The sequence below is a fragment of the Ascaphus truei genome, chromosome 2, assembly GCF_040206685.1.
Source record: "Ascaphus truei isolate aAscTru1 chromosome 2, aAscTru1.hap1, whole genome shotgun sequence".
Lineage (NCBI taxonomy): Eukaryota > Metazoa > Chordata > Amphibia > Anura > Ascaphidae > Ascaphus > Ascaphus truei.
Window position 1 is genome coordinate 53,216,410 of NC_134484.1, and position 15,250 is coordinate 53,231,659.

Genomic DNA, 15,250 nt, shown 5'->3' on the forward strand with positions numbered 1-15,250 from the left:
TTGTACAGCAGGTGTAAGTCACGGGTAGAAAATGTTATTTGTGCGCCATCAGAATAGAGGTGATATTTGAACCCAAGAGAAGTGATTAGGTCACCTAGAGAGAATGTGTAAAGAGAAAAGAGAAGAGGTCCCAAGACAGAGCACTTGGGTACCCCACAGAGAGATCAATAGAGGAGGAGGTGTTAGCAAAAGAGACACTGAAAGTTTGATGGGAGAGGTAAGAGGAGAACCATGATAAAGCTGTGTTACGAATACCAAGAGTATGGAGAATGTGAAGAAAAAGAGAGTGGTCCACAGAATCAAACGCTGCAGAGAGGTCAAGTAATATGGGCAGAGTGTAATGACGTATGTCTTTGGCAACATGGAGGTCATTAGTTATTTTAGTGAGGGCTGTTTCAGTGGAGTGAGCAGTGCGGTAGCCAGATTGTAGAGGGTCTAGGAGAGAGTAGGTGTTGAGAAAATGGAGCAAGTGAGAGAATACAAGATGTTCAAGGAGTTTAGAGGCAAAAAGCAGACGGGAGACAGGTTGATAGTTACAAAGACAGGTAGGGTCAAGCTTGCTGTTTTTGATTTATTTATTTATTTATTTATAAAATATTTTACCAGGAAGTAATACATTGAAAGTTACCTCTCATTTTCAAGTATGTCCTGGGCACAGAGTAAAACAAATAATACATGGTTACAAGTACAGTTACATAAATGAACAAGGTATACATTATATACAAGACATTGCGTGCACAGTTAAAGAAAATATATATTATGAGCGTATGAAACAGTTACAGACCAGATTAAAGTGTGAGACAGCCTTAGATTTGAAAGAACTTAAGCTGGTGGTGGATATGAGAGTCTATGGTAGGTTGTTCCAGTTTTGGGGTGCACGGAAGGAGAAGTAGGAACGTCCGGATACTTTGTTGAGCCTTGGGATCATGAACAGTCTTTTGGAGTCTGATCTCAGGTGATAGGTGCTGTATGTGGTAGGGGTGAGGAGCTTGTTCAGGTAGCTGGGTAGCTTGCCCAGAAAGTATTTGAGGGTGAGACAGGAAAGGTGATTAATGGTATAACTGTTGCATGTTTGAAGGAAGAGGGAAAGGTACAAGAGTAGAGGAAGGAGTTAAAAATAGGTGTGAGCGTAGGGATAATAGTCAGGTGCAGGAGCAGATGTCAAGGGAGAAATCCATTTAGAGCTGCTAGGTTGTTTTCACAGTATCTGAGAGCTGCAGACACGTCTCTCTTGATCAGCTATGACCTCTGATCCTCCGCATTTCGTGATTGCATCACTTCCTCAGGGGTATATTACTGTGAAATCAACCTAGCAGCTCTGAATGGATTTCTCCCCTTACGTCTGCTCCTGTAGCTGAGCTCGGTAAATGGAGCATACAGACTGCACCGGATCGCCCACACAGATGTTCCCCTACAGCGCAGGAGCCACCAGCAGTTATTTTGCCACTGTTTGGATGTGCCTTTTAAACTCATTGTTGTGAGTAGGATTCTGTTTTTTGTTAACCGGATCAGCCTTGTGATGCAACTCAATTTTTAGACTGACATTGTGTTTTTTATTATAAATTAACTTAATCCTTCTAGCAGTGTTTTGATTGTTTATTGATTGTTGTTGTGTTAGTCTTGTCCTGTCTTAGTTGTTTTTGTTATGTTATTAATGTAGCAGTATACACTATGATTGTCCCTCATTTTTGATTCCACATGTTCTGAGGATACCTCTCCGTGGACTATTCAAGTGGACCCAGATGTTCCAGATTGGACCTCTGATATAAAATGTTATATTACCTTCTAAGTGCATTTATTGAACTTTATTGAGGCACTGATTTGTATTTGTTTCATGTACAGTATGTCTCCCTGATCTTGTTCGGTCATTGTGTTATCAGGCAGCCCTTTTTATATGTATAAGTACTCCTACACTGTTTGATTAAATTTAGTCATTAGTGGTCATTACACATATTGTTTGTAACCCTTAGTGCTTCCAGCACTTTTCCTTTTGTTGTTAGTTCTAGGTAGTGGCCATCCTTGTGGGTGCTAGCTGCAGTCCACTGTTGAAGGCCAAAAGAAGATGTTAGAGAGAAAGCGGGAAGGCCAAGGGAGAGAGGGGTCATCGATGTGGCAGTTGAAGTCCCCAAGGAGAAGAACAGGGGAGTCTATGGAGAGAAAGAAAGAGAGCCAGGATTCAAAGTGAGAGAGAAAGACAGAAGGGGGGCGAGTAGAGGTAGGTGGGTGATAGATGACCACCACGTGGACAGGGAGAGGAGAGAAAATGTGTGAGCCTCAAAGGAAGGAAAAGCAAGAGAGGGAGGAATAGGGAGGGTTCAGTAGCGGCAGATAGAGGAGAGCAGTAGCTCCACACCTCCACCCCTGCCATCAGGGCGCGAAGTGTGGGAGACAGAAAGGCCACCATAAGAGAGGGCAGCTTCCTGAGCAAAGTCAGATTGAGTGAGGCAAGTCTCAGTTATAGCAAAGAGGAGCAGAGAGTGAGAGAAAAAGAAGTAATGCACAGAGATGAACTTGTTAGATAGGGAGCGTTCATTCAAAAGCATACAGGAGAAAGGGAGAGAGGAAGGGGGGTGACAATGGATGGGTATGAGGTTAGAGGGACTGACATCAGAAGGAGTAGAAGTTTCATGTGGGAGGTGAGGACGAGCGCATACAGAAATAAGGCAAGGACCAGGATTGGGAGAGATATCCCCTGAAGTAAGGAGGAGAAGCATGGATAGAAAGAGAATGTGTGCGGATGATTTGTAGGGGTGCGTTTTAGTGCAGGGGGTGTAGCAGTGTAGTGACAGAGGGTGCAGGTAAGAAAGGAGTTCATGTGAACTGAGAAGTGGTGAAGAAAGGAGAGAAGGAGATATATAAATAGAGTTAGAAACATAATGGGACTTGTATAAAGAAGTACGTATTTTGAAATGAAGTGAGGTCAGAACAAATATACTGTAAATAGTAGCGGTGGCATGATAGCAATAGTTTAGTGCTGGGATGTGCAGCCTGGTATAAATATTCTCTTTTCCAAAATCAAATCCAGAATTCAGGACCAGTAGGTGTTGTGTTATCCTCTCTTTTCATTCCTGTCGAACTCCCTGTTCAACTCCACACAACAGGCTACTTAAAAAATATGCTACTTTAAACTTAGGCTACAAAAGTGCAGGTCTGAGTTGCTGAATAGATTAGTGGAACTGGGTGTGAACTGAGGAACCTACAGGGACACATTGAAATCATATGAAGCCTAACAGATATAAATGAAATCTATTTTTGGAATCTCAGATGTGACATCAGCCCTAACAATAATGCATTATTTCAGAAACAATAATTCTACTACCTAAGCTTTTGCCTAATTCTTTGCCAATATAAATCCTGTATTAAATGTGAAAAAGGACATCATTTTTTTTTATGAAAGACAGTAGATGGGAACATGAAAAATGAGATGCCTGGATTAAAAATGTATTCCAGTAAAGTAAATGATTACTTTTAATCCTGTGAAACGTGCACCACCTTCTGTGTTGGCACCGTCTAGATCTACAATCACATCAGATGTTGTGAAGACACTTTTATAAGCTCATTCTCTCTTAGAGTTTTCTAGTCTTCTGTTGTTTAGAGCAGGGGAGCGCAAACTTTTTGTGCTGCGCCCCCCTGTCACTCTGCCCCCGGCTCTCGCGCCCCCCTGCCTACCTTCATTCGCGTCAGATGACGTCACACGCCCACGCAGCGTCAAGTCACATGGTGCCGCGGCGTCTATTGACGCCGCGTTGCCATGGCGACGCAACACAGACAGCTGAATCCCGGTAAGTAAACAGTTGCAGGGGCCTCACGCGATCCCCCGGCATTTAATTTAAATGCCTGGGGGAAGAGCGCGGGGCCTCTGCAACTGCCCGCGCCCCCCAAGCACAATCTCCCGCCCCCCCTGGGGGTCGCGCCCCCCACTTTGCGCACCGCTGGTTTAGAGTGTAAATATGAACCAAAAGGCTAGGAAAAGTCAGTGACAGTGATTATTCCAAATTGAGAACCTTAATTATTTTTATTGTTTATTTGCACAGCGACAACATATTCCACAGAGCAACAGAGGGGGACATTATTTACATTAACTATAATGACAAAAAAATAAGAATAAACAAAAAAAACTGATAGAAAAGGTACTGAGGCAATGCTCATTAGAGTTTACACTTCTATTGTGAAATGATCGAGGGTATATTTAATATTGTATATAGTCAGATATTTTCCTGTCTGTTTGAATTTTTAATAGTACCCCAGAACTGGAACATTGCTACCATTGGTAGGGCGGAGCTACCATTGGTGTAGCAAGAGCCCGGCACTAGGGCCCTGAAAACCTTAATGGTCCCACTGTGTGCGGCAACAGGCTCAGCTCTGTCCCCTAGGGGAGGGCAAACATTTTCTTGAACCAGGGCTCCTCTTACACTAGTTCGTTCTCTGCCCCAGAATAGAGAATGGTCTTCAATAGCCACAGTTTAAATAAGGTTTGATTGCCTTTTTTTTGTTACAGTTATCAATATATTATGATTTATCCTACCAGCATCATATATTTGTGCACATAATCGATAATAGACTGTATTGTATTTTTGTGCATGTTATTACAGCGTAGTAATTTCAGTAAGTTGACTTACATTTAAGCAATTGTTTTGGTAGGTATTTTCAAGTTGTTCATACATTTGATATACAGATAAATCAAAAACATTGTACATTTCAATATTTATTTATTTATAAAAATGTTTTACCAGGAAGTAATACATTGAGAGTTACCTCTCGTTTTAAAGTATGTCCTGGGCATAAAGTTATGATGACAAATAATACATGGTTACAAACACATAGTTACATTAAGTGAACAGAGTTATACATTATATACAAGACATTGCATGCACAGTTAAAGATAATATATATTATTAGCATACTGTATGTAATAGTTACAGACCATAATATACAATAATCTAAAAGGGAATAGCCCTAAAACATTCACCAAAGAAGCTTACAGCACAGTATTTAGCTACTGTATTTTATGGTGGTAGTAGGCACCACATGGCCATACCTCCCTTGGAAAGTTGTGATCATGTGATCACTCCTGAGTGATCGCAACATCAATGCGGTTATATGAATCAAAGATGATCCTTAATTGAGATCAAGTTGCGCTGTAGATGTACTGTACATATTCTTGGATATTTATCAGCACATTCTTAAAGTGATATAGGTGAGCAATTAAGAATTAGTAGGTAGATCCTCTGAAGGTCGCACATTTTTTAAACGTTCTATTAATGTAAATTTAGCATATCCATATTCGTAACGTATATCCCCAGAGGTGCTTAATGCTACAATTTGAAAAAACGCTTGTGTTACTCATATGCAAATCATATGGTAATGAGCAGTTTACCTAACAATGGAGATCCCCAGACCACAGTTAATGTTAGTGCATGATAATAATACTACAATGTTTGGCACCTTCCTTCCAAAAGCTGTCCTTACTCACATCCAGACTCTGATTATCAATGAGTTATTTCTTGGAATAGCTGAAAAGCAACGTAATGAGTATAGGACTTAACCCTTTCATTACAAAAAGTTATGTGCCATACTAAGATATATATGATGGATCATATAAATGTCTGAAACACAACATAAACTATATTATGGTTTTTAGTCATTATAGTGATATGTTTGTGTAAACGAGGTATAATGTAATAATTACTCTACAAAATCTTAGTATAGAATAGTGTATAATACATACATACATACTGAGCATGTTTTTTCGGCACTGAGTGCTACCACATTGCGACCGCTGGTTGGAATATTGGATCCCTGGCACTGAGCTCCAGCCATCTGTGACTGCTACAGATGCAGCCCCAGTATCCGACGACTTGCCTGGGAAAATACTGTGGCTATCTCACAGTAAACTCTTCAACATTTCTGTGAGATTCTGCAGCCAGTCTAAAGGCCAACCGGATTAACACAGCGGGGGTCCCTGCAGTTTGAATGGGACTGCAGGGACCCCCGCTGTTTTAATCCTATGTGGACATTAGTCTGGCTGCAGAAATCTCACAGAAATGTTGCAGCATTACTGTGAGATTTCAAAGGCAAGTCATCGGATACTGGTGGCTGCATCTGTAAGTGGCTCAACGTATATAGGTTTTTGATTGAGTGAATAGGGATAGCTCTGCTTTAGTGACTAGGGATCCCCTCCCAGGTTTTCCTCATCCCCTCCCCCTGTTTCCAGGTAATGTATGTAGGGTGAGGTTCCCTTGCTTTTGCATGGGGGGGCACCTGTTTACTTACCAGGGATTCTCTTAGCTGTTACCTATACTCTTTTTTGACATTGGTAAATACAATGCACTGGCCCCCTTTTGGTTCCACTGGGCAGCCCTTGATACCATTCACTGCCAAGGCAGTTTATTTTTGCTCCAATTATTACCCTGATTCTGCGCTCGACTATTTCCAGTCCGAGTTCTTAAAACTCTGTGATACCCATGCTCCACTACGCAGAATAAGGGTATGGGGTGCTCACCTTCCATGGGTTACACCTGACCTTATAGCACTCTACCAGTTCAGGGACGCCTTGTGGAAAAGCTAGAAAGTAACTGGCACTACCAAGGATCTCAATCACTACAGATGCCTGCGGAACATGTGCACAAGGCAAACAAGGCATGCAAAAGCACAATATTACTCTGACAATCTCCTCCAGAATACATCAAACCCAGCTAACTTCTGGAAGGTTATCAACAACATATTCCAGCCTTCTAACCATCAACAGCCAAGTAATATCACTAAGGGGGATATTACTCTGACAAACCCCACCGACATTGTAAATGCATTCAATGATTACTTTTTGGGGTGTGCTACTAACTTATTATCAAAACGCAACCCAAACCACAAACCTGAATCTCATCCTGGGAGTACCCATATAGCCCCACCCCCTCCCAACACTGCCCACAATTTTAAATGTGGCCCAGTATCCGAAGAGGAGATTACACAAGCACTCCTCAAAATATAACTAAGCAGCCAATGTGGACCTGACCTACTACAATCTAGGTTCCTAAGACTTGGTGCCCCAGCAATTGCCAAACCAATTGCTTCCATAGTCAACTCTATCCTGTCTGCAGGCCATATCCCAAAGACCTGGAAAACTGCCAGAGTTGTCCCAATCTTCAAAAGTGGGGACAAAAACACTGTCTCAAACTACAGGCCAATCTCCCTTCTCCCAATCCTATCCAAAGTCATGGAAAAATGTGTCCACTCCCAATTAAGCGATTACTATAACAAGACAAATTTCCCTAGCCAATTCCAATCAGGCTTTCACCCCAAACACTCCATGGTAACTACCCTGCTAAAAGTTTGCAATTAAATCCAGTGTGAATCGAACGGGGTCAACTCACTGGTGCAATATTCCTAGATTTTGCAAAGGCTTTTGATACTGTTGATCATGCTATCCTGCTTAACAAACTCCAGAGCTCTGGAATAGGGAAGCATGCTTTAAATTGGTTTCAGTCCTACCTATCAGGTAGATCCCAACATGTGTCCATCTCAGGCTCTAACTCCAACCCCCTGATTATCACCTGTGTTGTCCCGCAAGGCTCTGTTCTGGGGCCACTACTCTTCTCAGTGTTCATATATGATCTTCCCACAGTTTGTAAAGAAGCCTCAATACACATGTATGCAGATGACACAATCCTATATGCACACAGCCATAGCCTCTCTGACCTTGAACACATACTTCAGTCTGACTTTTTGAGACTCGAAAACTGGATTTCCCAAAACAAACAGTTTTTAAACACCGACAAGACTGTAACAATGGTATTTGGGACCAAGACTAATTTTTTAAAGCTTCCAGTGACTGAGCTCCAGATCAGAACCAACGCTAACATCACCCTAACTGCTGTTACTAGTTTTAAATACCTGGGCATATGGTTTGACTCCCACTTAACATTCGGAATGACATTGATACCCTGACATCCAAAACCTATGCCAAACTAGGTGTACTTTACAGGAACAAATCCTCCCTAAGCCTGCTGGTCAGAAAGCGTATTGCACAGCAGATACTAATGCCAATTATCGACTATGGAGACATAGTATATGGCTCAGCACCCCAAACCCACCATGGCAAACGTGACACCCTCTACAATTCAATTTGTCGTTTCGTTCTCCAATGCAACTACAACACACATCACTGCGAAATGCTTAAAGAACTAGATTGGTCATCACTCTAGTCTAGGCGCAAAGTTCACCTTTCCTGTCTTGCCTTCAAATACTTTCTGGGCAAGTACCCAGCTATCTGAACAAGCCCCTCACCCCTACCACATGCAGCACTTATCATCTGAGATCTGACTCCAAAAGACTGTTCATGGTCCCAAGGCTCAACAAAGTATCGGCCGCTCCTCCTCTTACCATGCACCCCAAAACTGGAACAACCTACTGGAGACTCTCACATCCACCACCAGTTTAAGTTCATTCAAAACTAAGGCTGTCTCACATTTTAATCTGGTCTGTAACTGTTACATAAACCTAAAATATACATCTTCTCTAACTGTGCATGTAATGTATTGTATATAATGTATACCCTGTTCATTTATGTAACTGTATTTGTAACCATGTATTATTTGTCATATTAACTATGCCCAGGACATTCTTGAAAACGAGACGTAACTCTCAATGTATTACTTCCTGGTAAAACATTTTATAAATAAAAAAATAAATAAATACAATTACTAGTGGGGATCCACTTTAACCATTGCTGTATTTATTATCCATTGGTTCAGCCTTTCTATGCCACTACAAGTGGTGACCTTTACCCCAAGGATTGGACATAAGTCCCCTGTGCCGTCATTTGGCCCCTCCGGGCTTACTCCTTTTTTGTCCCTTGGTTTGGGAACCGGAATCAGGGTTAGAGGAGGTGCAGAGATAAGGGTGTCCTTCCCTACCTCCTTGTTGTCCTGCTTCCCACTCCCTCCCATGTATACCTTCCTATTGTCCCCTTGTGCATAGGGATATGTATCCAGGGTCAAATATTTAACTGTCCGCTTCCATCCCTTACCCTTTTGGACACATCTTCATATTAGTCTATTCAGAGCTACCATCACTGTATAGCCATTAATGCTATCTACATTGATCAGGATATTTTACGGCTCTCTAGCTCTTTTTTATTTTTGTCCCCCATTTTCATCTTATATGAACAATAAACTGTTTTTAATAATAATTAATCTATACATCCATACTGTTGGGCCATTGTTTGATTCCACCACCTGCTGGCCACTATGGCCCAGTCATTGATACTATCAGGTTAACCACATTATACATACTCGGTTATCTTCCCACGATTAGACTCCAAGCGAGCATTGAGTGCATGCTACTGGGACCTTCCTGTTGTCTCCCGATTTCATGTGGGGTACCCTCTGGCTTCAGGATTTATTTTCTCTGTTTAGCATAGTTCTTCCCAAGTGCACCTATTGACTCTACACTGATCGTTCTAGGTAGAGTGGGTACCCTTCTTGTTTTCATTATCCATACATATTTCATATTCATTGATGTACAATTAAAATAAATGAAAGATGTCCTTCCTTCATTTATTTTATTTGTACATTAATAAAAATGTAATGTAATTTATATTGTTGAGATACTGTATGTATCGATAATACTTTATACAGTCATTATTACATTAGATACTATATAATTAAGTGAAAATATGAATAAGTCTAAACATGATACATTTCTCAATATAAAAACAAAATTTGCATTAGATTTTGGTAACGCACATGAAAATCACTGTTAATAGTGCTGCCTTAAAACGTACCTTACGTTTTAACCAATGCAAATTGTATGTGCAGTGTATTGAAGAATACATGTAGAGAAAAGGGAGAACTGGCGCACAATCCAATAAAGTGGGTCCCAGGATAGACAAAAATGATGATTTATTGGTAAAAATACATCCAACAAACAGAGGAGAGCAACCTCCTACGCATTTCGTGTACGGTTATACACTTTATCAAGGAGTATGACAAATAGCTCACAAACAGTTCTTTTTATACCCTACCTGTGTTTCTCATTTTCGCGCCAAAAATCGGCAATAACTGGCGCTTCAAAGGAGCGTCATCATCCACATAATGCCTCCCCCATCCCATGTAACGAAGCCAGCAACGTAGATGAGCAGAGTCTCTCCCCGCTCTGCCCCTCTGTGAAGCTACAGAAGCCGCATCACCAATGTGAGCGGTCTGTGACGTGACGGGAGCACGCCACTTCCAAAAACACCCTCCCACAAAATGAGTTATATCGTTACATGGGATGGGGGAGGCAATAACTGGCACTTCAAAGGAGCGTCATCATCATCCCCATAATGCCTCCCCCATCCCATGTAACGATATAACTCATTTTGTGGGAGGTTTTTTTTGGAAGTGGCGTGCTCCCGTCACGTCACAGACCGCTCACATTGGTGATGCGGCTTCTGTAGCTTCACAGAGGGGCAGAGCTGGGAGAGACTCTGCTCATCTACGTTGCTGGCTTCGTAACATGGGATGGGGGAGGCATTATGTGGATGATGACGCTCCTTTGAAGCGCAAGTTATTGCCGATTTTTGGCGCGAAAATGAGAAACACAGGTAGGGTATAAAAAGAACTGTTTGTGAGCTATTTGTCATACTCCTTGATAAACTGTACAACCGTACACGAAACGTGTAGGAGGTTGCTCTCCTCCGTTTGTTGGATGTATTTTTACCAATAAATCATCATTTTTGTCTATCCTGGGACCCACTTTATTGGATTGTGCGCCAGTTCTCCCTTTTCTCTACAGCTGACCACATCTACTTGGGCTGCACATCCTACAGGAATTTGGATCAGCGCAGTATGTGAGTACTTTTCAATCTTTTGGAGGGGGACCATACCAATTGGAGGTGTCATGGGGTTTTATTGTTTGCCCCCACCTCAGGGATCATTTGGCACCACAGAGATGGTTATGTCCTATTAGCCTGAGTCCATTTTCCATAATTTGATTGTGATCAAGCATTGGAGCGCAGTTGTCACTATTAATTCTATATTGAAGAATACATCTCTGAGGCATGAACATCCCTATTACTGTAATACTTTGACGAACTGACGTTATTTTTGCATCTCATTAGCGTTGAAGATACCCGTTAATAAGAAGAAAAACAATGTCCTCTCCCAATTTCATGAACGTCACATTATTAGGTTAAAATTGCCTCTATCCCTATATGCTTTACACTGCGGTTTAATGTTTTTTGTTTGAATTATGTTTAAACAAATTACAAGACATCTTAAATCATTCCTTTTCAATTCTTTTCAATGTTACTTTCTCTTTATTGCTTATTATTGTTATAGTTTCTTCTTTCATATTCGTTTTATATGTCTATTTTTCAAACCTTATTTGTGGCAGTTCCTTTAAATCTATCGTAGCCTATATACTGTATGTTTCATTTGCAAGACAACGATAAACAACTTGTTTTTTTTAACTATGATTATTAGTTTTTTTTTTTTACAGTTTTAGAACCGAGTTTTCCTCCCTCTCTGAACCATACTATTTTTAGCTCAGAGACCCAGGGCTACCAACACATTTGCTGGGGCCCAGGTTAAGAGCTTTGCACGGCTTCCGCCACCACTCCCCCAAATACAATTACCACCCCTGAAAATACAATTACCACCACCCCCTCACCAGAATGCAAGTAGCCTCCCCCTACAGATTCAATTACCACTGACCTTTGGTTGCTACCACCTGGCAGTTCCCAGCTGCTGCCACCTCTTTCCACACCGGACCTGCCTCTCTCTCCCACTGGAATCTGGTGCTGACTTCTGGGTGCACCTGGCTTCCGGTGCACACCAGCGGGAGGGATAGGTGTCTGGTGTGGGAAGAGGCAGGCAGCAGCTGGGGAGGGACAACTCTCCCCTCCTGTCGGCAGTCCTGAGGGTACCACCGAGTTCCCAAGATAATTACCAGTTTAGATGCCAGAGTTTTCCTCACGTCTAGAGAAATAAAAATGGCCACCAAAAATATTATTAATTTAATTACAGCATTGGAACAGGAACGCCTGACAGAGATAAACTACAATTTTTATTTCTGTGGACTCCCCAGCTCTTGAGATACTTACCGATTTAGATACTGGTGTTTTTTTTCTGGTTCAGGAGTTTAATATAGCCACCATATCTTGGGGTTCCAACAGAATAATATGTAGCCATTATTTACAGCTTGCTATCGGTCAGTAATTTATCTGTCCTGAGGAAACACTGGTAAAATAACTTGTAACAAGTTTGTGAATCAAAGGGTCCCTGAAGCTAAAAATTGCTACAGAATAACCCCCCTCTTTACTCCTTCCCACCTCTACATCCAATGCTTTAAAAAAAGTATTAATCTGGGGATATTGCTGCTTTAAGTTGCAAAGGTAACAAAAAATGTATATTAATTATATTGCAATTAATTATGTATACCACTTTAATGATTTATGTAGTTCTGTGAACAAGTCGGTTGTTTTTAAACTGAGATGGTTCAAATCTCCAGTGTAAAGGGATCAGGTTGGTAATTATGTTATTGTGCTTAGTTATGTTTTACAGTTACATTGGGAAAAATGGTCATAAAGCTGCATATTAAAATCTGTTCTCTCCCATGGTTCTTTATCTGCAGCTGAATGTGGCGCATCTGCAACGAAAAATGAAGGGATTCTGCTCTCTCCGAACTACCCACTGAACTATGAGCAAAACCATGAATGTATTTACAGCATTCAAGTACAAGCAGGGAAAGGAATCAATATTTCAGCCAGAACATTTCACTTAGCACAAGGAGATGTTCTTAAAGTAGGTTATTTGGTTCCAATCTTTTTTTTGTAACATGTCAATCAATATTTAAATGTTATGCAAATCAGCCTTTAAAAAAAAATAAGATATAAAGAACAGTAGTTGAATTACCCAGCTGTTATATGCCGATATATGCTATATATTATATTTGTATCTTCAAAGCATCTGTAAGAAGCACAAGAATTGAAGTTAGGAGCTATAGTCATCAGTACATATTTTTTTTTTTCATGTCAAATCACGAGTGACATTGATATTTATATATTATATAGTATATAAAAATATATATATATATATATATTTTTAGTGGGAGTTTATTGTGGGTTGCAAAGACTCTAACAATCAATACGCTGAACATGTGGGAAAAATGTCCACTATAAATAAATGTGTTTGAATAAACACTATGAAATAAATACTCGTATACATAAATAATTTTCATAGATGCACAATATAAATGACAAATCTGTCACACTCGATCTCCTACAGCCTTTTTGCTACCTGGTCATGTTAAACATTGAGGGAAAGCTCTTTTAGTCCCAGTTTCACTCCAATAAGGACAATGCAAAATTAAACAAAATGTCATGCAATTTGAAGCCATACGTAAAATTACTATTAAAGAATTATTTATGCAGAAAAATTACACTTTGTCATCTCATTTGCATGAACTTTTCATCTAATTTTCTGCAAAATTGACCGAAAATAACAGAAATCTCCACACCCTCAGGTAGGCTAATTTGGAACTTTCATGGAGAGGAAGTGAGAGAGGTTATCTCTCCCTCTCTTGTGCTCTCCTGCTCTCCCGCCCTATCTCCCTCTCTTTCAACTTCCCTCTCCAAAAAAAAGCTTTATTACTATTATATGTACCTGAAGGGGGCAAGATTTCTGTAGACTCCACTGGAGCTCTTGTTTTTACTGTTCTCCTAAGATTTCCATAAGCAAGCTTGATTTGCATACACTCCTCTGCTTGGTGTCAACTGTCAAGAGATAAGAGGTGTCTAGTACATACAGTATTTAGAAATATCCCCTTTTATTAGTATCTGTATACTACTTTCTGATACAAACAGAAGAGAGTCAGGGCAATGTACCCTGGTACAGGGATACATACTCTAAATACCATTATTCACAACAACAACCAAAGAGAATAACATTTAAGCAAACATATCAAATTGTATGCTGGTCTTGCACAAGTAAAATGACTATTCTCACTCAGTAGATGCTACTTACATTATTAAATCATAAAATGTTGTGATACAGGTGTAAAAAACTTTACACCTCAAGGTTATACAAAACCTGTGACATGTTGTCATATTGGAGTAAAACAGGAATACAGCTTCTCTCCTTATTTTGTCCTAAAGACCTCTATTCATGCAGCAAATAGTTGTAGTGGAGTTTAGCAGATATTAGATATCATTTTGCACATATGTAATTCATTCTTCTAGCTGATGAAAGGTTATGTTTGAAAAACGGATTCTCCATTGAATATTTCTTAGTATGGTTCAGTCAGAATGCATTCACAAAACGATGCACCGCTTGACTAGCTTCTCAAGAACTGTTGTCTTCAACTCAGGCCTCATTCCAAGTTCATTTCAGAAGTAATTTATCTTGTGTTGTCTTACATTGTTCTGCTGCCATGCCCCTAGGCAAACTGATCATTAGGATTTGTTCAAATTATCTATTTACGAGTTAAGCAAAACATCTACCCTACCATCATTCTTTATATTGTTATTCTAAGGCCTTTATTAACATCTGAATGTATTATTAAAATCTTAGCTACTCGTATGAAATGGTAAATTTTATATGTATAGAAAACTGTCATTGATAGTCTGGATTAAATTAATCTATCATTTTATACGTAATTGTTTGTTTTAGAAATATGTGGGTGCCTCATTTTTATTCCTTAGGATATTAATCTTAATAGATGGGATATAACTATGCGTCTGTGGGAAATTTGAAGCCATTAGGATAACCAATTAGTTTACTTTTACATTTGCAGCTATCAATACTTGATTTTAAGATGCACATTTCTTGATGATGGTGTCTCCGCACAATTTAGATGCTGTCTGCTTTCATTTTATGCAACGGCACTCCAGAGAAATCTACATTTAAAATTGTAAACTAGTATTATTTTTCCATTTTCACTCTGATTCGATACTTAATTGTGAATTTGTCGAACACTTGGATATTTTTTTATTTTTTACCCGCCTAAGCACTTTCTTGGACCCTTTTGTATAGTCTGGTATATTTTTTGTTATGCGATTGAATATCTTCCAACTAAAATCAGGTCAGAATTGTAATACTGCCCTCATTTAATAATTCATTTTTCTGTTTGGTATAATTAAGTAACATCTCAAGGTGGACTGACCTGGATCATTTTCACACTATTGACCTCAAGTCATTTAACAATGTAAGCTTTTTTGTCTCACAATGGGGATCTTTCTTTTTATTCCAATGTCTATATATACGGTTCTAAA

At 39.9% G+C, this 15,250-nt stretch overlaps 1 protein-coding gene across 6 annotated transcripts in view; it reads left to right on the plus strand.

The window, feature by feature from the left end:
- Window positions 1-15,250, plus strand: part of CSMD3 (CUB and Sushi multiple domains 3) — a 1,548,521-nt gene that overhangs the window by 958,204 nt on the left and 575,067 nt on the right. For all 6 annotated transcript variants that reach the window (XM_075582415.1, XM_075582410.1, XM_075582412.1 and 3 more), the window contains one exon: window positions 12,613-12,782. In XM_075582415.1, the coding sequence (XP_075438530.1) occupies window positions 12,613-12,782 (170 nt within the window). The remainder of the gene's footprint in view (window positions 1-12,612; window positions 12,783-15,250) is intronic.